This window comes from Vanellus vanellus (assembly GCF_965231255.1).
Source record: "Vanellus vanellus genome assembly, chromosome: 2".
Taxonomy (NCBI): domain Eukaryota; kingdom Metazoa; phylum Chordata; class Aves; order Charadriiformes; family Charadriidae; genus Vanellus; species Vanellus vanellus.
Window position 1 is genome coordinate 123336399 of NC_138906.1, and position 27446 is coordinate 123363844.

At 45.6% G+C, this 27446-nt stretch overlaps 1 protein-coding gene across 5 annotated transcripts in view; it reads right to left on the minus strand.

The window, feature by feature from the left end:
- Nucleotides 1-9981, minus strand: part of NOL4 (nucleolar protein 4) — a gene marked incomplete at both ends in the record, with an annotated part of 194080 nt that extends 184099 nt beyond the window's left edge. For 3 of the 5 annotated variants that reach the window (XM_082499024.1, XM_082499023.1, XM_082499022.1), the window contains one exon: nucleotides 9715-9960. In XM_082499024.1, coding sequence (XP_082355150.1) covers nucleotides 9715-9960 — 246 coding nt within the window. Of the gene's footprint in view, nucleotides 1-9714 lie in introns of all 5 variants that reach the window. The other 2 variants (XM_082499021.1, XM_082499020.1) reach the window with 1 other exon arrangement.
- Between the last annotated feature and the right edge of the window lie 17465 nt (nucleotides 9982-27446).

A 27446-nucleotide genomic window follows, 5' to 3' on the forward strand; every position in this document is an offset into this window, starting at 1 on the left:
GATTTCACCACACACTCCACAAGTCTTTCCTTGCCTTGACTGTATGGGCTGGAACGTGACTAACCCTGATAGACACTCTACAGGGAAACACCAGGGGAGATGCTGCAAGACGCCAGGTAGCCGCAAGGCAGCGGGTAAGCGCCATCACCGATGCCCATGCACCCACGGGGGCAAAGCAGGAAGCGCAGGAACGTGACCTTGTCCTCACTTCTGCTCCAGCCAGCGAAGCTGAACTGATGTAAAGAGCGTACGACATCCTTATGAGAGCCACGGAGCTACCATTCTCTTGTAAAATCCTTGGAAGAAATTTTGCCTGAATCAACCAGAGTTTCTCTAGGGGCTGCAATGCAGATTTTCCAATCCCAACACTACGGGTTATGAAACGATGGCCTAGCTTTGAATTTACCTTTTGAGATGGTTGCCAAAAGAGTCTTAGAAGATGGAATAGGATTAAAAAGGGTAGCTGCTGAATTTTCTCTCTCTGCTGTTCATCAGTATTTACACCGCACCATTTCTCTCCGCTTCTTTCTACGTCTTTACACATCTGTTTTCTACTGTGCATGTTCTCTCAATGTTCATCTTTCTGGGTCATATAACCATTAAAATCTATTTCTCTTATAAGTACCCCTTTTCTTTAATTAGCTTAGTTACCTTCCCTGGACCTTTCATCTGTCATGACCTTTTAGAGATGAGGTAAATACACTAAGCATGTTATTAAAGGCAAGGACATACCATTTAATTAACAAGAAGAGTAAGTTTTCAATATGATTCTCTATACTTTTCCTAATGCGGGTTTTTGTTATCCCTGCTATGCTTATTGAAGATACACTTATTGATTTGTTTGAAATTATTCCTAAATATTTCCCTTGAGAGGTTATACTAATTCTGTACATTTTAAATGTGACTGAAAAGCTTGAATTCCTCCTTTCCTTTCTAAAAGCTAATGTCACAATGGCATAAAATGTAAATTATCTGGCAACAGCCTGTAGGGAATTCTGCCTGCCATGATTTCTCCTTTTTTCCTTTGTTATGATATTTCTATTTTCCCTCCCAATTCTTCCTTGACTTGCTTAACCTAATTAATTTGCTTTCCATCCACTGTTGAAACCCCTTCATTTGTCTGAGTTTTACGTGTGTACATACATACTTACGTGTGTGTATATATACACACATTGGACTGCATTTGTATCGCTCTCAAACGCTTCCTATGGCTTCCCAACTCTTCACCAGCTTTAATTTGTCATCGTAGCCAAAGTTTCAACCCTGCTTTAGTAAAGTCAGTATCAGATTGGTTTCATTTCAGAAGGAAGCCAGAACCAAACATTCATCTGAAAATTATTTAAAAGGCTTCTGAACATGACAGGTTAGAGGAACATAATTAACCTTAAAAAATCCAAACTATTTGCACCAACCAGGAATAGTTCATATTGACCCTTAACAACTCTATTTTTTTATTTTTTTCTTATTGATTTTTTTTTTCTGGTGTTGAAATGTGGTTCACAGGTCTGTCATTTCCATAAACTATCTTTACCATCTTTTCTATTCTCTGGCTAGTACATTTTTGGCCGTCCTCCAGTATCATCACCATCCATAGCGGCAAATGATACATTTTAATAATATTTTAGTTACTTCATTCTTAAGTTCTTTAGTGTTCTTGGATTTGTATTAGTCCCGGTGATGCACTACAATTTAGTATCTTGATTTGCTATCACCTCTTTTTTTATTCCTCTATTTCTGACCATTCTTCAGTTTCATCACCTGAAAAATGTAATCCCAGGACAGGTATTTCCTCATCACCCACAACAGAGAAGACACACGCTGAAAAAAAAAGTTCTGTGAAACCTTTGTATACTCTTTGTCTTTACTGTCTGCTGAAACCTCTGGCCGTACCTTAGCTGTTCTTCTCTTATTTTATCTCAATACTTGTGTAATTACTTGCTTGATACTCATCTTCTATCATCAGCTCAGGGTAGTGAACGTTCGTCCATTCACAAATTTGATTTCCCACATGCCAACAGAATGCTGCTTTACCCTACAGATAGGTGATGATTTAGTGGCAGCTACTTCAGCTCTGGATCTACCTTGATCAAAAGTTTTCTAGAAAATCCACCTGGCAGTACTGGTAGTGGTATGCAGAGTCCAGAGGCAATAAAGAAAGCAATCTTAAGACATACGCATTTAAAAATCGTATGGTGAGTTAGTCTCATAAATCATTTAAAAGTGCAAGTGATATCACCCCCTAAATTTTCTTATATACAGGCAAAATGTTATTGCATCCCTCTCTTGTTGTACTAAAAACTTTGGGGTAACAAAATTTACAAAACTTTCAGACATGCAGTGGCAATATAATATATATATAACCTCTCATTTCCCCGAGGAGCTTAATTGCAGGCTCTCCAGTGAAAAGGGTTGAATGAGTTTCAACCTAGGCTCAAGTAGGTCATTTAATAAAAATTGTCCATACAGAAAGTCCATACAGAATATTTATGTCAGAAAAAAAGTCTTTACTTGAGGTTAACTCTAACATAGATCCGATTTGTTAAGTAAAACGTTCGCTACAGCTCGCCCCTTACGTTGAAAAGTATCCACATATACAACTAAATGGTTCAAACCCTACAATTCAATTTCAACAACTAGCTTTAATCCCTGCAGACGTGCATAATAACTGTCAGGTTTTGCAGCCTGCAGAGTTATTGAATAAGCAGTTAGAAGCCTGTACAACTATCTGTGACAAAGTTGATCATCGCTAAGAAAATCCTTTTGCATCCAGAAGAATGCTCGGTGCCATTACTTGTAGCAAGTCTTTCCCAGATATTGGCAATGCCTACCTGGATATTTTATGTTTATTAACCATTAAAAAACGTCTCACTAGTAGAAATGTATGGGTTTGAGGCTTGTCTATGTAAATAGAACAGAAAGGTAATTTAAGAAAGCTACAGGATCACTTTCAGCACTGCTGTAGGACAATGCAAACAACTCTCATGCAGCAGCTAGTATCTCCTGGGTTGTCTACAGTCAGAGAGGCTTCTGGCAGGTTTGAAAAATGACATGTACAAGATCAAAACATCTTTTATGTCCTGGAAAGCTCTACTCATTTTGGAGGCTTTGTTGATCAGGGTCAACCTACTCAACAAGGAACAAAAGATTCCTGCGATGCTCTGTGGTGCGCAGGAGGCTGCAGAATCTGGTAGGATCCTCCTGGAGAGCATTTCCTGCCACGCTGCTTCATGATCTTTCTCCCCATCTGCCTCATTTATATCTCTCTTCAACATTTGCCCTGCTTGCTTTGTTCCTCTTTTACCAGCAAACTCTCAACAGGTGTATCCTGCATATGGGGAAAGATCAGGACCCAAATAGCTTCCTTCAGACCAAAACCAACAGCTGCTGGTTGCCTCCTTTCGACAGCAGGCCAAAACTCACGGTTCAATGTCAGCCAATTTTAATTTATTTCTGTAGTGTAAAATGAAATTTGAATCATTAACTCCCACATTCATCCTGCAGTAGCGCTTGCCGCCTTCTCGCAGGGGCCTGTGTTCATGATAAGCCCCCCCTACACGGAGTGTGTCTGTGTATATACGCGTGTCGTCTCTCCAGATTGTGTCTCCTTTCGGTCTAGAGCGTTGAACAAGAGCAGCGGCGATCACCCCAAAAGGTACTGAAAGAAACAAACTGTCTCCATAAAAAGGTCGGAAGCCCCATTACTCTGAATGGATGCCTATCAGCCCCATTTAGTGCCAACCTGCTCGCGAATGCCTGCTTATTTCTCGCTGATCGCATAGCTACGTAGCCACAGAAACAACACGCGGTGCCTCTGAAGAAAATCAGGGCTGAAGCGTCTGAGCTGGAGTCCCTGCCCGGCTGCATCACAACTGAATCCTCTTGTCAGCTTCACTGACAAGAGGCTGAGGGTAAGACACTGGAGGACCAAGTTCGCTGCTGCCTGTCTTCGCGGCAAAGGTTCAAAGCAGCGTGAAAAGTAAACTGGGAGGGTTTAGTTTGGATCACTGGAAAGGTTTGGGCTTTTGAGCTACAAGCCTGGCCTGTACCGGGGCGCAGCACTGAATCTGTCATCCCGTCTCACTGCATGCATGGGATGGATATATCAGTAGTAGGTTTTGTTATGGTCTTCCTCCACCCTATTAAATGTTGCTAAAGTAACATTAACAGTTTCTAGTTTTACAGAAGCAGCTCTTTAAAACACTCCCTCTTTAATAACTTGCTCTCTTTGGCTTATGTTTCTTTGGAAAATTCTAGCTTAACATTGTTACCAGCAAATCTCAGCTCCTCCTCTCCCTTTGCCTCTCTCTCACACACACGCATGTGGAGATGGCGTCTTACATATGGCTGCTTTAACATTTTTAAATTTCGGGACAGAGTTATTCTTTTTATTCATGAACACTTCGTTGAATGCCTGCGTTATGAGTTGCCAACTAAACCGGTTTTGTTCCATCTGCTATGACCATTTTCCAGCACTGCCTTTCTGATTCACTAGCATCCCTCCTCACCGGGTCCATCGGGAGGTATGCAAACGGCAGGGCAGAGGCTGCGGAGAACTGGAGGAGACGAAACTTTGTAGACCCGAACAGGGGTTAAGGAAAATGTGGTGGGCAGTTAAAACAGGAGGGATACAGCAGTGCTCGAATACCGCTTCTGAGCCTGGAAGGTGCATTTAACGGGACTGTTAGCTACCGCAGAATCGTACCTTGGGATAAATTATAGCTCACCCTCAGCATCACCTTTTTGTGGTACTTACTGCCATTATGTGTTGGCAGTTCAGTAGGCTACAGAGCTACCAATATATATTTGACAAACCCTTTTATTCATTTTTTGTATTGATGGCTGCAAAAAAAAGGGGAGAAACACAGCAAAGCAAAGCTGCATATTTTCAGATTGCTATAAAATGCCCTAAAATAATGAACAATTTAAAACATAAGATAATTTAAAGCACCACATTTTGACATATAAGCTGTTTGTACTGTGATCTGTTTCTTCTATTGTTCATAAGCAAAGTCATTTATATAAAATCAAACGAACCATAAACTCATACATCCGTCTACTGTTCTTCACCACTACCAGAACAAGAGGTGGGCTGGGATACAGCCTGTTCCACAGAACTGACTGGCCTGTAATTTTAAGCCCTAAATCCTGTAATCAGGTTCAGTAGTACAGCCCTGCACCTGCAGAGCGCCTCACTGGTCTGCTAGCGGCAATCCAAGAGGTACCAGATCCTCCTGGAGGATCTAAAGATTTAACTAAACAGAACAAAATTTGGTTTCCGAATGAAAGTTCACTCTATGGTTATAGTTGGAAAATATAAAAGGAGACATAGGAAATTCATACATTATTAGGCTTGTGATTTCATTAAAGTCATTCCAAATTAATAATACATAAAAGCAATCTGAACTTGGCCTTTGAGGTTATATTCTATTAGTTTGCTAATACTGTGTAAGTTCTCTATTTGAGAGGTATCCTGCAGTCATCTTGGCCCTTCTTTTTTACAGGAAAGCTCTGCTTAGAATCCGCTGATACAGCCTGGGACATTATTTTATACCTTACTCTTAAATCAAGACTGATTTTAGGAACCATATTTTTGTCTATGGACAACATCAAGCAAGAGAAAGAAAAGTGGTGAAAAGAAATTTGTTTTCAAGTTGCCAATTGATAAATAGTTTCAGTTAAAGAACTATGCAGAAAATGCACACCAAAAAATCCACCATAAAAATCACGTGTACAGTTAGAAAAGATATTGGTCTAGAAATATTAGTTCTGCACCTCCTTCTGGATTGTACCACCCATTAGAAGTCTATACTGTCAGCCATTTGGCATATTTGTTGGCCTAACTCATTTATACAGGGCGTCTAGACTAGGCATAATTTCACTGCTTTCATAAAGTGCAGCTTGGGCTTAATGAAAGAAAACCTACGGTGATAACAATAACAGTCTGAAAAGTTGCGGAAGTGAGATACTCACCGGGTTGCATATAGGAATACCTTACTGTGTGCTGTCCCACTCGGGACCTAAAATGGCTGTTTTGCAGGGGATGTTGTTGCCTGGTGACCAAAAGTGCATCTCCTAGGCCACAGAGGGATGCGAACATTCAGAAATTGATTTGTTCCTGTTGCTCTTGAGGAGACCATACCCATAAAATAGATTAAGCCAGCACATAATCATCTGTGCATTCTCCTTGCTGGCATGCTTAAACTTGATGTTGAAGGTAGGCCTGTGATTTCCGGCTACTCACCAACCAGGCAAGGGAAAAACAGAATGATACCTCGTGCGCTACTGCCCACAGAATAGGAAAGTAGACCAAGCCTCAGCTACTGTGAGACTGCAAGACACCCCTGCTTCAATTAAGTCTGTGTTGTACATCTAGCCTGTTCCGGTGCAACCTCCCAGTTGCTATCAGGCTCTCTTTCTTTCATTAGAATCAAGTAGTTAATTAGCCCCAGCCTGTCCTCTCTCCTTCTCTCTTTCCCTTTAACGCAGCAGTAATGATGTCTAATTACCAGCAGCAGTGGATTACAGCACCATCAGGAGCAAATCTCTCTGGCTGACAGCAAAGCCGAGCAGCAAATCTTAAAGCTTCAAGGAGAGAATAATTCCTAATGAAGTATTTGAATATTTGCTTCTTTTTGACTAGCTTGTGACTGTAGAGTCCAACTTGTAATTTCATCCATCCTGTTACTACAGAGGGAACGCTCCTGCTGCCAGCAGTGATTAATTTTAAATTGGAATTACTTTTACCTATGGTGAGATCAAGTGATGGACAAAAAGGGGGAGAGGATGAGGGGGAGATTCCCAGTTTGGGGATCTGTTACTCTTTGTGGCTCTCTCTGTGGACTGGATGAGTTCAAATGTATGGGGTAATAATGAGAGAGGAAAAAGGAAAAGGTGGGGATGTTTCTAAATGTTCATAAATTAATAAACTCTTAAATTAGTAAGAGTTAAAGAAATGAGAGAATGGGCTTTTAACGCTTACCAACAATTACTGTCTGATGAAAATCCAGTCTTTCCCTTTATAATTTATTATTCCTGGCTGGGTGAAACCCTGGGCCTCTTGAAGTCAATAGGAGCTTTGCCACTGGCTTTCTCCAGGCCAGGGGCTGCATCCCTGTTCTGTCAACCGGATTGTTTCTGAGCCTTCAGCGCCTGGCAGGCGCTGTCCCTGCCCTGGCCATAGCTCATACAAACCATTGCCACCCTACTTAAATACTCCTCTGCCTTTTGTGATGGGATAAGTGACACCAGATTCAGCGGTTTAGGAGGGGGAAGGTGTTTGTTTCTCAGAGCTGAATGTTCTATGAGAGTGCTGAGTATCACTTTTTCTCATTTATGTCGGACAACAGATTTATGTTGGTCAGCAGGAGGAAATGTTACCTACATGCAGGACCTTTTCTGTAAGGGTTTATATGTCATTGTTCAAGTAATGTACAGATATTTGGGAATTGCTTACAGATAGGTCATGCTAACTTTCCTTTGTTGGTTTTATTAGCAGGCATCCTTATTTTATTGGGATGCCTGCTTGGTTGCTTAAGCTATCTAAAGATAGTTACTTCTATATGAATATAAATACATATATAGGGACATACAGAGACATTCACAGTTGAGGGTATGAGTCCCCCAAATGAACAAAGGTAAGACCACCAAGGCATTGAACCTCTGACTGAAATCTCTGAAGGAAAAAAAAAAAAAAGAGAAAAATGTTGATTATTTGATCTGAAAATAAAATAGAAGAGGGGATGCAAGGTGGGACTTCAGGCTTTCATGGGCTAGCAAAGGTTAGAGAAAACAGACAAGCTGATCATCACTGAGTCTTGTGTTTCAGAGGCCCAGAACAGCACTTAATTTTTAAAATCCATCACGTAAAATTAAGGTTAGCCTTTTTATTTAGAAGCATAGTCAATGTAATTTTAAAAAATACTGAATTTGCTTACAGTTTTGAACTTGCAGTGAAAAAGATAGTCTTAGGAATAGACGATCTTGCCTACCAGCTCTCAAAAATTATTATTTCAGTAAGCAGAGAAGGTATTAAAAAATACCAACCTAACTGGAGACTTTGCTTTAGACAACGTTTTTGTTATAAATTGTATCTGCAGTACCCTCTGGGGTCAGAGATTTGCAATCAGTCGTCTAACGGTAGAACAGAAATCTGCCAAATAACCTGAACCTATAGGCAGACCTAGAACGCTTTGGTGAATAAAAATCATGGAGAGGGAACAAACTCTGTCCAGAGCATCCCTTTCACTTTCAATCTGCATATTGGTAAACTCCTTGAAATTAATTTCCCACCTCTGCCTCCTCGCAGCCATGACAGCGGTGATGACAAGGGGGCAAATACAAGCCGGCCCATGGGAATGCCCAGGTTTATGACTTCAGCGAGGCAGAGAGAGGCAGATTTCCCCGGCAGCCTACGTCACAACCCAGCCCAGAATACTTTCCAAGAAGCCCCCTTTGCTGCGCCACCCAGCAACCTTCCCGTTAGGTCAGAATAAGCTGCCATTCAAAAAAAAAACCAAAAAAAAAAAAAACCCAAAACGGGGGGGCGGGGGGGGGAATAAAAATAATTAAAAATAAAAGGGAATATTGCTCATCCAAGCCAAGTGCCCAGGCAGGAATATTTTTAATTGCCGGGTTTCCTTTCTCAGCTCCCCCTCCCCACCCGCCCCACGCACAGACAAAAGAAGCTTAGCTTGCATGACCCAGAGCGTAAGATGTAAGAATAATGGTACACTAAGAGAGTTCAATAGGCAAAACCTACTTGCAGCCAACAGTCCCCATCTTCTTAAATAGGAAAATCTGTCGCTTCTGCCACCACCAAGCATAATAGCTCTCCCGCTGTCAGACCTGCGCCGAGCTCTGCAGCTCCAGCGCCTGCCGGGGGATGCCACGCTACCCTTGCGCATCAAATGGAGTTTTAAGCCTTATGGCTGCGAGACTCGTGCAACCCCAGAAAGAGGAACAAAAATACACCCTCCCTTCGCTCATGCGGAACCCCCCGGCTCCCTTTGTTGAGCATCCTCTCTCCCCGCCGCCGTTACTATCGCAGCCGGCGCTGCGCAGCCAGCCTGGCACATTCGTGCCGCTCGGCGGCTGCGGGGCTGCGGGCTAACAATACAAAATAATAATAATAATAATAATAAAAAAGAAAAAAGAAAAAACCACAACTGATATCCCGGGAAAAAAAAAAAAAACAACCCCCCCTCGCCCCCCCCTACCATCCCCCCCCACCATCCCCCCTTCCAAATCACCGACCGGCGCCAGGCTTGGCTTTGTGCCAGGCAGGCTACCCCCGTGCGCTACCGACCGGCCCCGCCGGCGGCGGGGGGCCGCTACCCGGGGCCCCCGGGGCCCGCCACAATGGCCGGAGCGGCGGCAGCGGCGGCGGCGGCGGCGGGACAATGGCCCACCCCAAACCCCGCCGCGGCGGCCCGGGGAAGGGGGAACGGACGGAGGGGACGGGGGGGACAAGGAGGACGAGGAGGAGAACGACACCGACCCGGCGGGGTGTGTTGTGCGCACGATCGCTTTAAATAAAAAGGACCCACAAAGACCTCGGCGGTGTATAATGTGACAGGCAAACGCAACATGGTGATGATGACTTGGGGGAAGAGGGGAGGAAGGAGCCAACTGTGGCTGCGGCTCCCCCTGTGCCTCTCGCTCCCGGAGCGGGCTGCAGCGGCCGACATAGAACAAGGAAGACAATTCTCTACTAACCGTGGTTTTGACTGGCACGTACAGCACTTGCTTCCCTCCTCCAGCACCACCACTGACCTCGTCCGAGTTGCCGAGCTGGAAGCCTTTAGATTTGACCCAGAATTTGAATTTGGCATTATCCGTGGAGCTCGACTCGGAGCCGTTCAGGAGCTGGACGATCCGGTCGTATTTTTTACGGGTCACCGTCTTGGTTTTTCCTGAGTCCCCGTAAGTCCTGAGACACCAGTCTTGAAACTGGCGGTACATGTCCCGGTCGCTGCTCTCCATAATCTCCTAGTACACACACGCACACATGCACACACGCCCGGGCGCACACACACACACACACACACACACGGACGGACGGACGGACACGCCGCCCCGAAGCGGGCCGGGGTGCGGGGCCGGGCCGCCCCGCCGCACTTTGCACCTGTTCACCCAGCGCTCATGAAAAATGCATCATCCACCTCCGAGCCGGAGCGAAGGAGGTCCCGGCGCAGGCAGATCCCGGCGGATTTTTTTTTCTTTTTTTTTTTTTCTTTTTTTTTTTTTTTTGTTGTGGTGGTGGTTCGGGCGGGTGGGGGGGGCCGGGAGGGGGGATGGGTTGGGGGGGGCAGCAATCAATTCAATAGTGTGGCAATGTTCTCCTTCTTTTTTTTTTTTTTTTTTTTTTTCACAGGAGGCAAAACGGGTCTGGTGGAGGCTCCTCTTATCCTTCCACTGTACGTGATCAGTCTCTTTAATAATTGTGCAAGGCAGGACTATCCCACTGGCTCCAGCAGCGTCTTACCCGGAGAGGGTTCGGGTGGATAAATAATTAAAATCCTATCCCTCGGCTTAGCGAAAAGAAAATATCGACTCGGATCCTTCTTCTTTTCCATACATCAGCTGCACACGGATTCACCCTGGATAGTGCAGGTGAAGGGGGGAGAAAAAAAAAAAAAAGAAGAAAAAAAAGCCCACCCTCCTCCGCCCCGGCAGCCCTCGGCTGCCTTCTCGCAAAGCTCTCTGTCTCTGTCCTGGCGGGCTGTGCCTGTCCCCAAAGCAGCCTCGCCGCGCAGGATGGAGGAAGCACTGAAGGGCAAACTGGTCTCTTTGCTCCCCCTTTATTCCAGGGCTGGGCGGCTTCGCTTTAGATATCCCCGCTCCGGGCATGAAGGTACTGAAAAGAAAGAAAGTTCTTACCTGCTATTTTCTAAGCCTAATACATCCGATCCGCGTTTTAAGTACATATTTTTTAATTAGGAAAAAAAAAAATGGTCTGGGAGCATTTCACTTCCTCATAGTCGGTCCCACTGAATTTTCAGATGCCCTTTTAGGAATTTTCCTCTATTTATTTACTTAGCAATCCCAGCAGACGGAGGAAAGAAAGAAAAAAAAAAAGAGAGAGAGAAAAAAAACACCAAAAACCACCAAAGCCGATATAGAGGAGATAGGCTCGGATATTGGACCAGAGAGAGAGATCAGTCCCAGGAGGATGTTGGTAAAGGAAAGGAGGCGGCTCTCGGTTGCTCTGCCAGTGTAATGATGGTGCTCACACATGTAGGACTCCTCGGGTGCGGGGTATCCTCTGGTCTCTGGGCTAAACTGGCTACAAGGCATTCAAGTAAGTTTGCGTGCGGATGCTGAGCAACCCCCCCTTTTTTTAAAGGGGGAAGAAGAAGAAAAAAAAAAAAAAAAACCAACCGATCTTGATTTTTTTTTTCCCCCTCCCTTTGCCACAGTTTCAGTTCACGCCGGAGATGTCCGCGCTCTCCCCGGTCTCCCCCGCCGCGCCAAGCAGGACACCCCCTCCGCGGGGGAGAGAGGGGGGGAAGCTCCGCGGCGGCGCTGCCTCTCGTCGCCTCTCCGCGGCCGCGCCCGCCCGCGCCTCCGCCATCCAGCGCCGGGCTCCGCGCCCCCGCCCGCAGCCGGCACCTCCGCCGCTGGGCTACGCGTCCCACCCGAGGGGGGGGGGGGGGGGGGGGGGGGGGGAGAGCCCGGCCCGGCGGCTTACGCGCCGCGCACCGCCGGGGGCCGCTCCGCTGCGCCTCTCCCCGCGCTGCGCTGCCCTGCGCTCCGCGGCGGGCTGGCGGCGGCGGCGGCGGCGGCGCACCGGGCCGGGCCCAGCGCCGCTCCGCGCTTCCCCCCCCCCCCCGCCCCCCCCGCGCCCTGATTGGCCGCCGGGACAAAAGTTTCTGTGGCGACGGCGGCGCGGCGCGGTGACGGGCAGCGCTGTCCCATGTCGGGATGGCCATGGCGGGCGCGGCGGGGCGCGGGGGACGGCGCGGACCCCACCGCGGGCCGCCGGGGGGAGGGGGGACGACGACGGGGGCTTGGGGGGGGGGGGGGAGAGGCGAGGGCAGCGTTTCCATGGTGATGTCTCCGGGCGCAGCCCCCCCCCTCCCGCCCCCCCTCCCGGCGCGCAGACGGAGGGAGCGGATCAGCTGACACATCATTAGCTTAGGACCTAATTATTGCTTATTGGAGCAAGAAACGCGCGCAGGGCCGCGGCGGGGGGCTGTGGCGGCCTCCGCGCCCCCGGCGGATGCCTCACACACACCCCGCCCCTCCCCTTCCTCCGCGGGGGAGGAGCGGCGGCACCGCGCACTTCGCGCCGCACCGGCCGGCGGGGCTGCGGCGGGCCCGGGGGAGGGGTGTTTGGGGGTGTCCCTGCGGGGACACGTGGCCGCCACCGGGCCGGGCTTTCCCGTGGAAACGGAGAGCGAAGCCCTGTCCGCACCCCCCCGCCGGCGCTCTTCGCATCTCCTGTCGCCTCCGGGACCCTCCGCGCATCCCGGCTCCGCGGGCGGGCGGGGGTCGGCCGGCCGGAGCGGCGGCATCGCGCCGTGCGTCCTCCCGAGGGGCGGGCGGCTGACGGGGCAGCGCGAGGAGTGCGGCTGTTGGGTGGAAGGGGAGGCCAAAACCAGCTGAGAGCCCGGCAGGCGGCCCTTCCTCCTCAGTGGGGCTGAAATGAATGGGCGTTGTGGGGTTCAGAGAATCATGGAATGGTTTGGGTTGGAAGGGACCTTTAAAGGTCGTCTAGACCACCCCCCCTGCAATGGGCAGGGACATCTTCAACTAGATCACGTTGCTCAGAGCCCCGTCCAACCTGATCTTGAATGTTTCCAGGGATGGGGCACCTACTACCTCTCTGGGCAACCTGTGCCAGTGTTTCACCACCCTCATTATAAACATTTTTTTTCTTATATCTAGTCTAAATCTACCCTCTTTTTGTTTAAAACCATTACCTCTTGTCCTATTGCAACAGGCCCTGCTAAAATATTTGTCCCATCTTTCTTATAAGCTCCCTTTATGTACTGGAAGGCCATTATAAGATCTCCATGGAGCCTTCTCTTCTCCAGGGTGACCACCACCAACTCTCTCAGCCTGTCGTTGTAGGAGAGGTGCTCCAGTCCTCTGATCATCTTTGTGGCCCTCCTCTGGACTTGCTCCAACAGGTCCATGTCTTTCCTGCACTGAGAGCTCCAGAGCTGGAGGCAGTAATCCAGGTGGGGTCTCACCAGAGCGGAGTAGAGGGGCAGAACCACCTCTCTTGCCCTGCTGGCCATGCTTCCTTTGATGCAGCCCAGGATATGGTTGGCTTTCTGGGCTGCGAGCACACATTGCCGGCTCATGTCCAGCTTTTCATCTACCAGCTTTAACTCATGTCCTCTGCAGAAATCTTGCCGGTGCCTGGGATTCCAGTCACTCGGAGCCTGGAAGGACTCTGTGCCAAGGCAGCTGTGGATTTTTGCTGCCCAGGCTTGGGCAGTGACAGGCACCCTCCACTTTCACCACCTTGCATCCCGCAGGAAAAGGCTGCCCTGGGGGGGCTGCAGCACCAGCAAAACTGTTTACGCCGAGCCTGGATTTCTAGTGCCAAAAAGGAAGGTGCTAAGAGAGCCGGGAGAAGCCCTTCCTCATGCACCCCAGCCAGACCACACTGGTCCATTGGGCCGGCCCCGTGCATGGGCACCTCTACCCGGCCTCCATCTCCCCGCCTGACCCGGCTCGGGCACACCATTGCTGCTCCGCTCCTCTCCTCTCTCCCTCCCGCCTGTCCTGTGTTTACTCTCTGCTTTTCTGCTTTCTGTCTAGAAACACCGCCGCAGACGCAGGCAAAGCTGGGAGAAGACTGTTGTTTAAAAGCAGCGCGCTGAAGGATGCTTGTGTTGCCGAAACCTTTCCTGGCATCTGTAAAATCTGAGAGGACAAGGCTGCACAATGGGCGGAGAAAAGGAGGACTTAGAGATAACCCAAGGAGGCCTGAGACTTTTTGTTGGCCACAGGGCCCGTAAATTATCTTGGCAGCCCTGTTTTAGTGTTGGAGGAGCGCGGGACTCCCGTCCATCACAGGATCTGGAGGAGAGGCGGTAACAAAGGAACTGCTGTGCAGAAGGGAAACGAGGGGAGCCTCGCTGAACCCTCGCCCAGCAGGCTTTAGGAGATGTAACGTCACTTTAATGTGCCATTATATCTACATTTAGAAAAAGGGTCATTGCATAGATTGGGCTGCACTGCTAAACAATTCTGTCGGATAATTGTTCTCAAACCCACCTCCTGCTGAGGGTCTCTGTAACTTCCATATCACACTGATACTGTGCTGTGCCTGAATCTGAAGTAAGCTCACAAAGAAAGGGGGGGAAAAGGAAGATGCAACATAGCTGGGAGTGGTGATCCAGAGAGAGCATGGGCGAGTGAAATGCTTGAAATAAGCAGGAGTGCTTTAGTATATCAGAAAATAATTCCATATCCAAGAGTACCGCTTTGAGTCATGTAAAGAGCCGTATGCCTTCTCAGCAGAGACAAATTCCTAAATTCAGTTGAGTTGGGACCATGCCTTTAAAAACCCAGAAATACTCATAATATTTTCAAACTGTTTAATGACAGGAGAGAGAACAAACCAAAGCAGATGAAAACCAACTGCGGTGTGGAGTGGGGATGGAGAGTAGAAACTAGCACAATATTTAACTCAGCTGGATTTGTTTCTTTGTTTTACAGTTAGGATTTTTTGATGTGCATTGGTGAAAGGTATGGACATTTTATTACTGCTTCCATTAATCACTTGGCCAGAAGTGCTAGGAGCATCCTGGAACCCCACCATAGCAGGCAATGGATCAGCACAGGACACAAACGTGCTGCTTACCATGAAGAATGTGTGATCTAATGCATGGTACATGACTTATATACATTGTAGAATCTATCTGCATAACCTTTGCTCGTTACATATGTCCGTATATGTATATCTATAGTCATTTCAGCAGAACTTATAAGGTGAGTTTAGAATGCAGATTTTTAATGCCCAGTTTTTAAGTCATCTGAGACTCTGAAATTAGTACCGTAAGACTATATTTAGATAAGAAAATTGCATGAGGTTAGGTCCACCATTCCGTTTTTTCGGTATCCCAATTAACAGGGTTTAATAACACAGACCTGCATCTCCTGGCAATGAGAGGGCTTGCACAGACCCTCCTTCTGTCGAGACTTCTAGTGACGCCCCATTACTCAGCTGAACTCGAAGAAACCCCCTTAGCATCCTTGGGGAAAGAGGCTGTGTCGGTCCTTCGATGCCGTGGACTGAGGCTCTCCTGCGTTCTGCATTCTGCAGAACTCGCTTGCTTTTGTCAGAAAATGAAAGTTTCTGTCCTCTGGTTTGGAGACGGCCTTCGTACGGCAAATCTGTGCCTTGCTGGGTTGTTTGCTCTGCAGCCAGCCCGAAACAATACAATGCCAACAGATGTGTGAACTTTTCCGTTCCGTGTAATGAAGTGTTAGTTGCAAAACGGAGTTTTGGCGATTTAAATTGCCTCATGTGCATCAGGCTGTGAAAGAGGTTTAAAATAAATCGTGAATAAGTTATAAATATTGTATTTTTGGAATTATCAGCTCTAACAAGTCTACTGGCAATAGAAAGTGAAGACTTAGGCAGAACGGGGCCTGATGTCTCTCATTAAAGTTACCAGTGTTTCTAGATGAAATTACAGTGTTGTAGTGATGGAGCACTGAGTCCATAGAAAAAGCTGAGAAAACACTTTAAAGTTTTTAAAACTTGCTGAAAAAAAAGAGAAGGCTTTTGGCTGAAATCTATCATCTAACTTCTGCCACAGAGGCGTGTTTAGAAAACATGCACCATAATATTTGAGCACAGTGCTTGATGTGGACTTATTGGGTGGTTAAGGGAAGCTCTGGGGGTAAGAATTTTCTGTCTCTTGGTTTTTTATTCACTGATATAGTTAGAAAAATGATTTTGACACTTCAAACTTGCCGTGTGCATGAGCTACGATGGAAAGTCCGCTTTCTGTGCAGACTGAAAATCTTCCTTGCTGAACAGAGAGAAGATGCGCCGAGGAATAAAGAAACCACAACTCCGAATGATTTACTTTAAACTGCATACCTGCTAGCACTGTTCCTCTTTTCTGGACAGAATTCCAGTGGAAGTCTGTAGTTGATCTTTACAACCCAGCGATGGCAGCACCAATGAGCACGGTGGAGGCAGAAGTCGGTGTTCCCACACCGCATGGGCTTGTCTGTGCTGTCTTCCTTTGGTTTCGGGGGTGCGACAACATCTCCCGAGCGGCTGGATAATCAGTCACCTCATTATGTTTGGGGTGGTAGGACTCTGCTGTTACAGCTTCCGCAAGGAGAAAATAGACCCCGTTCCACCTACTGATATCACTGGCAAAGGACCGCTCTAGAAAGTTGTTCTTATAACTCCAAGGCGTTTGCTGCTCGGGGGATCAGAAACTGGAGAGGTGGATACTTGTTGGTATTAATGTATGAAAACTGCAAGCAAATGAACGCCGCCTGGTTTTTGATTTATCTACTGAGTGAGCTATTGTGAAGCAAAGCCTAAACTATTCATTGACTACAAACATTTCCTACAATTTCTCTATTGTTTCCAATTCCAATATTCTTCTCTATTATTTTTTTTTTCAGTAGGTTTTGGTCAGTTACTGCTGAGTTTGGAAAATTAAGAGGGGGTGGACCAGGGCAATGACTTGGGGATGGATTATAAGAACACATTAGATTGCTAAATCTTTGTGGGAAAGAGGCTGTGTGTTCCTGGGTTTGTAAAGAAATGGGAGAATGGTGCCATAATTCTGGTTAGGATCTTTTCACATAGAGTAATGTTGATGATGCTGATGAGAATAATATTGGGATATATTCCATCTTTGCCTTTTAACAATCTTGTTTGGAGACATTTGGAATCTCTTATGGAAAATACACAAACTCACTTTCCCTTACTGCAGTTAGAAACATTCAGACTCGGCATCGTTCTACAAAGCTGCTTTGCTTTAAGTAGCAGTTCTGCAAAACATAACTTCACATATTTCTTTTAGCCTATGCTTTATTACTGAGAATATCTGCATGAAAACAGGGTCTTTGTTTAAAAGTTCCTGCTTCTTATTCATCACAGCTCGTTGGGTTGGAAGCAATTACGGTACCCTCTGCAGAAGGCTCCAATCCTTTCAGAGCAGGAAAATATAAGCAGGAATAGGCAAACTTTTAAAAATCTAAGCTCTTGTTTTCATGCAAATGTCCTCATTTCCTTAGTAATAAAGAAAGGAAAAGGGAGTAAATATGTGACATACAGTGGGGAAAAAAAAGAGTGTTTCAAATGTGTTAAGGTTTGTACGTGGACATCAAATGTTTTTTAATGTTATAATGATGGCTTACATTCAACTCTGCTTGCTTTTATCCAAAAGGAGAAGGTGTGCACACAGGATTTTATTTGTGTGCGTGCGCGTAGGATTTTTTATTCTTTCTACAGGTAACATATTTTTCTCAGCTAGAGCAACACCAGCTCTAAACCAGCTACTGGAATATCACCCAGTGTGTTGTCTAAACCAAGCCGGAGCTAATAAGGCAGTGCTGCAAATGCTAGCAGCCTATCTCTGTTAGCGTTCTCAACTTCATTGCCATGGAGGAAGATGTGATAATTGGAGCTTTTTCCAGAAAGTTCCAGATACGGCTCTACAGCTGTCATGTCAGGCTACTAGACAAAGCCAACAGCGGAGCGGAGTGTGGTTAACCAGCTGGCACTGTCCTCCTTACAACAGGAGGAATCTGTGGAGGAAGAAAAAAAGAAGAGAATTACTCAGTGGGAAATATTTGGCAAAATACAACATGAATCTCTCCCTAGTATAAGATACCATCCAAATTTTGGCTTTGCACCTGGTGTAAAAGTAAAATCCAAATTTTAGTTTTGCATCAGCAGCATGGAGTCCTCCTGCCACGTCACAACATTAGAGTTTGCTACCTAAAGACCGAAACAGAAGAAATGAGCGTCACCTCTTGTTGCAGATATTACTTCCTTCACTCTTTTATGGGTTTCGGCTCCTTAACCTAATTGATCTTGCTTCACAGGTGAAATTTGCTCAAAGTGCTTCCCAGATTTTTGCCACTGTGGTTTTACTATAAGCTAGCCATGCTCTTCACATGAAAACGCCATGCACATTTTGCGGTTACGTGTGTAGGATCCCAGAACCATCACTAAAAAAGTGCCCTTTCAGAAACTGTCATTACTGGTAGCTTTTGACTTGGTAGCATTTACGCGCTGCTTCAGCGTCCTGAATAAAGTTGTCAACAAAACACCACGTCAGTGCCATTAGCATCAACTTTAAGCAGCAGAACAGTATAAATTATAGTATCTGCCCTCATGTGATTTTTCCCCACTCACCAAATGCAGCTTATCTGTTGCACAGTCCTTATACTGGTCTCTCTGTTCCTGCTAAAATACTGCATAAATTTTACTGAGTATAACCTCTTAACAAACAATAACAACAGAAGAAAGATCTTTAATTTTAAAAAGTAAACACAAACAACTGAATTGATTAAATAAGAAATTCTCAGAACAACTGGGGATTTATAAATAGAAGTGGGGTGCAGATATCCATTAATTTACGGGGAGTAAAATTGGTTCAGACTCAAGAAGCAGGTTTGGTTTGGTTTGGTTTGGTTTGGTTTGGTTTGGTTTGGTTTGGTTTGGTTTGGTTTGGAGGGTTGTCCTGGTTGTTTGGATTTGTTTGTTTGTTGGTCTGCTACTTTCTGTGTGCTCTGCTGGACTGGATTATCCCTCACCCCTCAGGAGTGAGGAGAGGACCCCTGACCAAGGATGGTCCCTGCCACCTGTAGGTCAGTGGGACACTGCCACAAATCAACTAGGTAGAGAATTTCGAGTCATTATATGTAGAAAATGCCCAGAATGGGGAGCTGGAGAGAGTTGTCATTGTGTCCTGCATGTCTCCCAGCTTAGGACTACAGGCCTGGAGAGGACCTCCTCACAGGTCCCACCCACTCTAAGTACCTTGTAACATTTAGTCGAGGAGGATCTACAATACACCTATTCCATATTTCCCCTATGCTCCGGGACTTTCCCAACTCCTTATGTCATTCTGGACATCCTCAGAAAGAGACAAAAATCCACAAGTTTGCGACAACAGGGAAATAGTTGTGGTGCTCTGACGTCTAACAAGCTGTGCTGTACCGCAAGCAGTGGGGCAAGGAGGCACTGAGTGTGAAAGACGACAGCACTCGGGAATCAAACGAGGTATAAGCCCAGGACTGCCCTCTGTGCTCTGTCTCTGCAGATCTGCCAGGATCACGGCATTTGTCTGTACCAAGACCTTGTGGGTTATTTGTTGTTAGAAGCAGGTTCATTTAGATCTCAGTGTGCTGTGTGTTTCCTTAATCCCATGTTCGTGTTGCTCAGAACAAAATCCGCAATCAGAGTCTTACAACGGATGGCGCCAGACATTACCATGACCGCTCTGCCCAGGCGGCCCTTTGATACAGCCCCTCGCTCTGAGCTGGGATAGGAAAAGAGAGGTAGAGACGGAGCACGAGGCAGCAAAAATGCCTGTTTTGTTTCAGGAAGGACTGCTTTTAAGCAGTGACATTTCTCCACCTGCTGTCTCCAACCATTTAATGACCTCTCTCTAGTATATAAAGCGATGTAAAAATGGCTTTAACAGAAATGATCCTGGTGCCTTATCTTTTGGATGCTTACAAGTCTCCAAGGTACCTCTGAGGCTTGTCCATTGCTGCTAAAGCCCGAGGGATTCACCTGAACCAGCATGTTCTTTTATATAATTTTGATTTCTCTCTTCCCAAAAGGAAACGACCACCTGAAAAAAACAGCTGATTGGATAATGCTTCATGGCTCTGAAACAGAAAAAAATGCTTTGTGAAGAACCTCAATAGTGGCAGCAGTATGCCTGAAATGGGAAAGACTGCATGAATATTTGTATTTATGACCACTAGCCTATAGAGAACAATGCTGCCTTAGCAAAGTCCTCACTCTGTTTAACACATGCTGAACTTTGCAGTGTTAAGCTCTATATATTTTCGTACATTCCCGATTGAACTTTGCATAATGGTTTTTATGAAAGAAAGTAAAACTGGAGCTCCTTGTACTTCCCACAGCCATTTTTTGAACCAGAGGTGTACTTTGTTTTCTGAAGTTGATACCCCCATTCAAACAAATATGCGATTAAAAAGGTGTTCATGTGTGAAAAAGCCATATGCAGTGCTGAAATTCTGGCCAACTTGTTATACAGCTACTACGTGCTAGCAAAAGGATGACTTGGTAGGGGAATTTTACTCATCGGGCAACATACTCAACTTCATGAGCAGCATCTTGCCCTCACTGCTCTTAGTCAGGCCAGAGATCAGGGAGGTGGAGATGTGCATGGCCATAGGCAGGGTAGCTTAGGAAGCTGTTCTACTATTTCTGCTGTGGTTTTGTTGCTTGTTTTGTTTTTAAGAAAAGATATTCACTCTATAAGATCAAATATGGCTATGGTGCTTTCCAGTCTCTGATGAGAAGGAAAAGACCGTTTCGGCCGTTGCCTCCACACTTGCAAGATTCCCTGCTCTGTAACCACCCGCTCTGCTGTTTGGCTTAGTGTGGGCAGAAAGCTACCTGTTGGCATGTTAGTGACTTTCTATTTCATGTATCCATTAATCAGAGGAAACGGAAAAAGAACATAGGCTAGACCAAAACTTGTCTGTCGCACATCAGCTCATGTATGCTGGCTGACCCAATTGCTCACCTTGCTTTTTTCTATCATTTTTATTTACACATCTGGGTTAATGAAAGAGGTGATCCCTTAGCACATCACTTGCTACAGGCCTCTGAGAACGTATTTTAGCAATAAATCCCTCTGTAGATGCAGTATCCCTAGAAAACAGACAGCAAGTTTGCAAATATACTTCAGGAAGTAATTGTGGTGTGTTGAAGGCAAACCGGATCACTTCTGCTCTCAAAAGCATCCCAAAGCACAGATAGAATACGAGAAGTTCTCTCATCAGCCCATTTTAAAGTGTGAGCATGAAATATGTCCGAAAGGATAACTAAAGGTAAAAATCTTTTCCAGATATCACTCCGTCTGTAACTTTCTGGTGTTGCTGGGTGTCCTGCCCGTGGTGGGTGCCATTCCCAAACAGGAAAAGAGATGCATCCAAAAAGACTATGTGGAGTGTTGTAGAAAAATCCCAATGTCTTAAATTCTGTCTCGGAAGCCAAGCAATGATCACAGACCTTAGAGTACATGTGAAAAATAGTCTGTTAAGGGGGTTGCTGTGTTTTGTTTTCCAAGTCTGAGGCAGAGTTTAGTGCATCTGGAGAAGCAGCTCACATCCCCCGCTTCTGCAGAGAAATTATTTTCCCTGTTGCGCACAACTCCAGGCTTATTTCAGGGCTTGGTATATATGCTTCTAGTTTTGGGATCTTGTCCATATGTATAAAGGCCCCCTAAAAAACATAGCAAAAATCAGGAGTAAGGGTGAATAATCTGCTGAATGTAAATTTTCAATCCAGGGATGTGAGCCAAAGGGTCAATGCCCCATATCTGCTGCAGGATTTCTCAGAATAAAGCTGTGTTGCCTCTGTATCGGCAGAGGTCCAGTGGTGACTGAAGTAGTGTTGACTTTTGGGGTCTGCCACTGGGGACTGGTGGCCAACAGAGAGGGGTTCAGAGAAGGGCTACGAGAGGAGAAGGGATGTCTTTCAATGAGAGGCTTAAGTAGATCAATCTATTTAGCTTAACAAAGACAAGGTTAAGGGAAGAGTGGGTTATAATTTATAAATTTCCCATCTCCCTGCAGAAATAGAATAGAAGAGTAGAAGTTTGATAATATATGGCATTTCAGTCAAGTGGAAAAAAGTCTGACAAGAACCAGTGAAATTTGAAACTAGATACATTTTAACATAGAAGGTAATTAATTATTAGAACAATTTACCAAGGATTGTAATGGATTCTCCGTCACTAGATATTTTACAGTTGAAATTGATTGATTTTCTCAGAGAAATGCTCTAGTTCCTACAGGAGTTAATTCAAGAAAGTCCTGTAACCTGTGTAATACAGGAAAAAAATAGATGATCACAAATGGTCTTTCCATCTTTATAATCTATAAACTTGCACCAAATAGCTGATGCACAGATGCCTCTGTCCTATATTCTCCTGCTGTAACTAGTAAGTATGATTCAAACATTTTTCCCTTTATTTACATTTGCTTGGGTAATGTACGGTGAAGGACTATAACATAAGCTACATGCTTGCTGCTCAGGTGGGACATTCTGTCTGGCATATGGATTCAAAGATTTTAAGGCTGGGGAACCCCTAATCATCATCTAGCCTGAGTACATCCAGCACAGAACATTGCATTTCACCCCACCGTGCCTGCGCTACTTGAGAAGCTGACATGTAATCGACGGCAGCCATTTCCAAAAGGCACGTGGCTTATAGTTCACACAGGCATGCAAGGGGAAGTGGGATGCCCCGCTCCTTGTCCGTCTTAGTGGAATGTGAGATCCTGATTTTCACAGAATCATAGGATAGTTTGGGTTGGAAGGGACCTTTAAAGGTCATCTAGTCCAACCCCCCTGCAATGAGCAGGGACATCTTCAACTAGACCACGTTGCTCAGAGCCCCGTCCAACCTGACCTTGAATGTTTCCAGGGATGGGGCATCTACCACCGTTCTGGGCAACCTCTTCCACTGTCTCACCACTGTCATCGTAAGAAAGTTCTTTCTTATAACTAGTCTGAATTGACCTTCTTTTAGTTTAAAGCCATTACCCCTTGTCCTATTGCAACAGGCGCTGCTAAAATATTTGGTCTCATCTTTCTTATAAGCCCCTTTAAGTACTGGAAGGTGCTCCAGGGTCTCCCTGGAGCCTTCTCTTCTCCAGGCTGAACACCACCAACTCTCTCAGGTGTTCCATCCCTCTGATCATTTTTGTGGCCCTCCTCTGGACCCACTCTTAACAGGTCCATGTCTTTCCTGCACCGACGACTCCAGAGCTGGATGCAGTTCTCTAGGTGGGGTCTCATGAGAGTGCAGCGGATTGGGAGAACCACCTCCCTCGGCCTGCTGGTCACAATTCCTTTGATGCAGCCCAGGATACTTTCCAGGCTCTTTTGTAAATTACACCTCAGACCCAATTTAAAGAATGAGGTCCTGCCTCTGCTGAAGCCAGCAGACACCTTGACTTGGATTTCAGTGAATTCCACTGCATGACCCAAAATGATGTTGCATTTGCCACACTGAAAATATCCAAAAATATCAATTAATAGTTCTCCGTGGATTTTGTTATGGAGAACTAAATCTAAAATAAAACACCATTGGACCTCTCTGACCAGGACCTCTCTGTTCCTGATCACCTTTCACTGCGGTCTAAGGGAAAATCAACTTTAATATAGGCAGAGAATTTTTTGTTTCAATACTTGTCCAAGGTCTTCCCAGCCACTGCATCAAACCGTACTCTCTAAATCCAGCAGTGTCTGTCTCTGAGCAGTGCTCAATGCAAATGTTACTTGACCTAGAAAATTACTGCTCACAAGGAAGAGGAGAACCCTTTTGCTATTTTGATGGTAAGTCATGGAGACCAACTATGTAAAGAACTGTAAATAAACATTACTTCAAAGTGTAGCTCTGGGCAGTTCTGCGTAGTTCATCTGAAGCCATTCTAACATACATAGCTGTATCAAAGAGTCAAGATAGGGGAGGAAGTGTCTTTTAGTACAGCTGGAAAAAATGAATATAACAGTTGTTCTAATCAAAGAGGTTAGTTACTTTTTCTTGCAAACTTTGTGTCTTTGAACTTAATTTTACATAGAGCACAGAGTTCTTGAGCTGAGAAATTAACCAAAAGCAATGATCATACACATTAAAACATGCACTTTAAAGCATAGGTGAGAAAAACAGTTATTAGATTTTCTCACTGTTTTTCTTTTGGTTTTGTTTTGTTGTTGTTTTTTTTTTTTTTTTAACAAAATGAGATGACAAGTTTCCCTATAAAAATGATGCCCTTTCCCTTCACATTAGGTCTGGAAGTTCAAATGGGTAGAAATAGCAGTTAAAAAATGGTTAAAAGAATCTGCAAGTTGAACTATTGATGCCAGTTACTTACTTCACAGAAGATAACCTTTTATTAATTTTATCCATGATCAAGTTGAATGTATTTGCTGCAATCATGCACCATCTCTTTCTGAAGAAAGAACAACTCATAATCACTTTTCTTAAATTTATATCAAGATATGATTAAGATAATTTTAAAAAGAATCTTTAATTGTAACCAAACAAAAAGTAAGAGAATAAAAGAGTTAGACACTGGGTATCACTTTTTTTCTTTTCCTGTGCAAGTTAGGTGCCAGCGACACTGCCACAGAAAACAAAAATACTCCCCTCTCCCACCTTCCTTTCTGAAGACCAAAACAATCACTCATTTGCTAAATGACTGCAATGTGGAGCTACACTTGGACTAGCATGTTAAACACCTGAATGAGACTCACCTTGCACAGGGTACGAATGATTCAGATGTGAGTGGTCTGACTACAGCTGATGTGCATTAGCAGCAGAGATTAGTCAGTCAGCTCTATGCGAGTGTTCGAGTGGCAAAATGAGCAATAAGTGGCGATGCATTGTAAAGCGTTAGAGACTTTTGGAGGATGAGAGAGAAGGAGGGAAGATTGCTGCTATCTGCCATGCAATTTAACAGGTAACAGCAGCTTTGGAAGAATAAAAAAGCACTCAGAACCTCACCTACTTGCAATATGGGGTCAATTAGGTGATTAGAGAGTGAGCCCAGATCAGGGTGCTATTGGGGCAGTTCCTGCTTTTGACATGACATCCTGTGTAATTTTGCTCAGGACTTCCACAATGATCCGACTTTTTATTTCTCCAGCTGAAATTTTGATAGCGATCACTAAATATTTAGTCAGAAATTTTGCTAATAGCAAGGAACAACCGTCCCTTTTGAGAAGGGTGCTCAACGCAGTGAGCGCAGTCTGGTTGTTCAAGATAAACTCACTCAGAACCCTTGAGTTTGTGGAAAAAAACAATCAGTGCAGGGCAATACTCAGAGCCCTGCTAGGCTGGGCGCTGGCGCTGCTAAACACTTAACCGCTTCACGTTTAACTTTTAAAAACTGTTTTTTACATGGGAGTTTGGCAATCAACTCCCCTTCCTGCCCCAGAAGCTTGTTCCAGTTTCTAACATGAACCACTGTTGCTAGACAAGCCTACGCTTTGGGTTTATGGATACCATGTGAGAGGTGTACATGGCATAAGGGATTTGCCTATTCTGAGCCCTCCACCCCCACTATTGTACCTGCTTTGGGAACTGGATTGCCGCTAGCGAATATGGGTAAAAATCACTTACTGTGCAGCGAAATTTCTCAGGGGAATGCTATGCCCGGCTGCTTCACACAGGCTCTGAAAAAGTATTTTGAAATTACATGGCAATAAAATGTAAAAATCGCCACCCCATTTAGCTTACACCTTGAGTCTATACACGGGGCCAAATCTAAGGGCATATCTCCCAGGCGGTCCCCAAGGCACCAGGATGGCCGAAGCTACCTGCTCTTAGCAGCACCTTCTAAGAGACCACAGTGCGATAACTGACTCTGTTTCCTCATCATGAGGTTTTTGACGGGGGATCCTTGATGGAATATGGGACATCATTTCCACATTTCTCAAGAAATGACCTATCGCCAAAAATATCGGCATGCGCTCTTCAAAGATCTTGCCATAAAGGCGGGAGGGCTTAATGAGCAGGCAGCATACAGGCAGGCCGCTTTCTGCTGGGGTTTTGTATAATTGCTGCCAGCCTCAGCCAGAGCTGGGTGTAACGAGCCTGGTGCTGGAGAGCCACGTGGCCTCTTCCTCCCCTGCAGCTTCCCAGCTGGACGAGGCACGGATGCACCTTCTTTGAGGGGACAGGGAGGCAGGTCACACACTGCCACCCACAACCTGAAGGAAAACCCTCTGCAGAGCACGCAGGCGCCAGCCGCTCCCTCTCCTGGGACCGGTGATGTTGTCATTCCCCATCCCAAGGCCGGTGAGGTGTGAAGGCAGCGTTTTCCAGATCAGGCCCTCTGGAGACCAGGCAAATCTGCAAGGATACAGGATAGCGGAGCTGAAGAGCAGAGCAGGCAGAAGAAATGTCTCCTGTGGTTCCCCGCTTTGCAGGGGCGGAGGTGGGGCTGGGGGCGAAGCAGCAGGCGGGGAGCGCCCGGCCATTGCGTGCTTTGCCCTTCCCGTCCCCTTGTCCCACGCTCCCACTTTTTTCTGCTTTTCAGTACACTTCCAAATATTTGTTTCGTGAATAACAACAGACCTACAGTTATATTTATCTGCAGAGGTGATTTCTTTAGAAGCCCAAACTGAGAATTGAAAACTTCAAAAGCTTTAATTTGCCTGTTTCTATAGATAACTATTTTCAAAGAAATTACTTCCTTTAAAGAGACAGTTTCCCTGTGACAATAATGCTGTCATGTAGGAGGGCACGTAGTTTTACAATTCGGGTACAAGCTGAAGCATTTCTTGTACTGCTCAAACCAAAATACGTTCATAATTTTTAAGAAGGAAGAAGCCGCTTTCTCATCTAATCCATTGTTCCGTGTTACACAGGTCACATAATTTCATCTGGTTTCTTAGTAACCTGTAACTCTCGAAGTATGTGCTTAGGAAGATGGGCATTTTCCACACATTTAAAAAAAAACCAAAACCTATTCATCAGGCCACAGGAGAGATGGGGCTTTCAGATGATGGGTTTAGCCTCTACCTGTACCTAATCAGCTGTCTGCCAGCTGATGAGATAAGGCTAACAAGCAGCTTACTTAAGGAGGGAGCGCGCTAGAGCTAAAGAGACTGGGTCATGTTAAGGATAAGGCTCTGTTATGCAAAACTGGGGGATCTCCCTGCTTATCTAGGTGATGGTAGAGAGCTGGAGTCAGGTGGTAAGCTTTGGTTTACCTATTTTAACTGGCTTTGAGTTATGCTTGTGATTGATTTAGTCCCTTTAGAAGGGTCTCAGAAAGCGCTGCCTGTATTCAGTTCAGCTAGCTGGGCTGCCAGCCTGCTCGGGGCAGAGAGAGGACTGAGGAGATGCTTGCTGTGCGGAAAAGGTTCGGGTGATGAAAAGGTGATTTTACTACAGCAATCTTTGCTTACCTATGGGAGAGAATTGATTGTGGTATGTGTCCGTTTTCTCTTACCAGCAATTGATGTGATTTCACAGAGTATTTTATCTATATTTTTGTCCTTGAACTATATTACAACTGTAATAAGAAATGCGGAGAGTTTGCCACCATGCAATGCAGAACTCTGTATAGGATGGGCAACGCCTGAAACCAGGGAGTGTGTCAACTTCTTCTGTAGGAGTTATTTTAATTCACTAGTGAAAGCATCTGTACCATCAGGGGCTTCAAATCTTGCTAGAGCTTTCCTTAAAGCCTTGCAGTACCAGGTGCTGTACACAAATTGG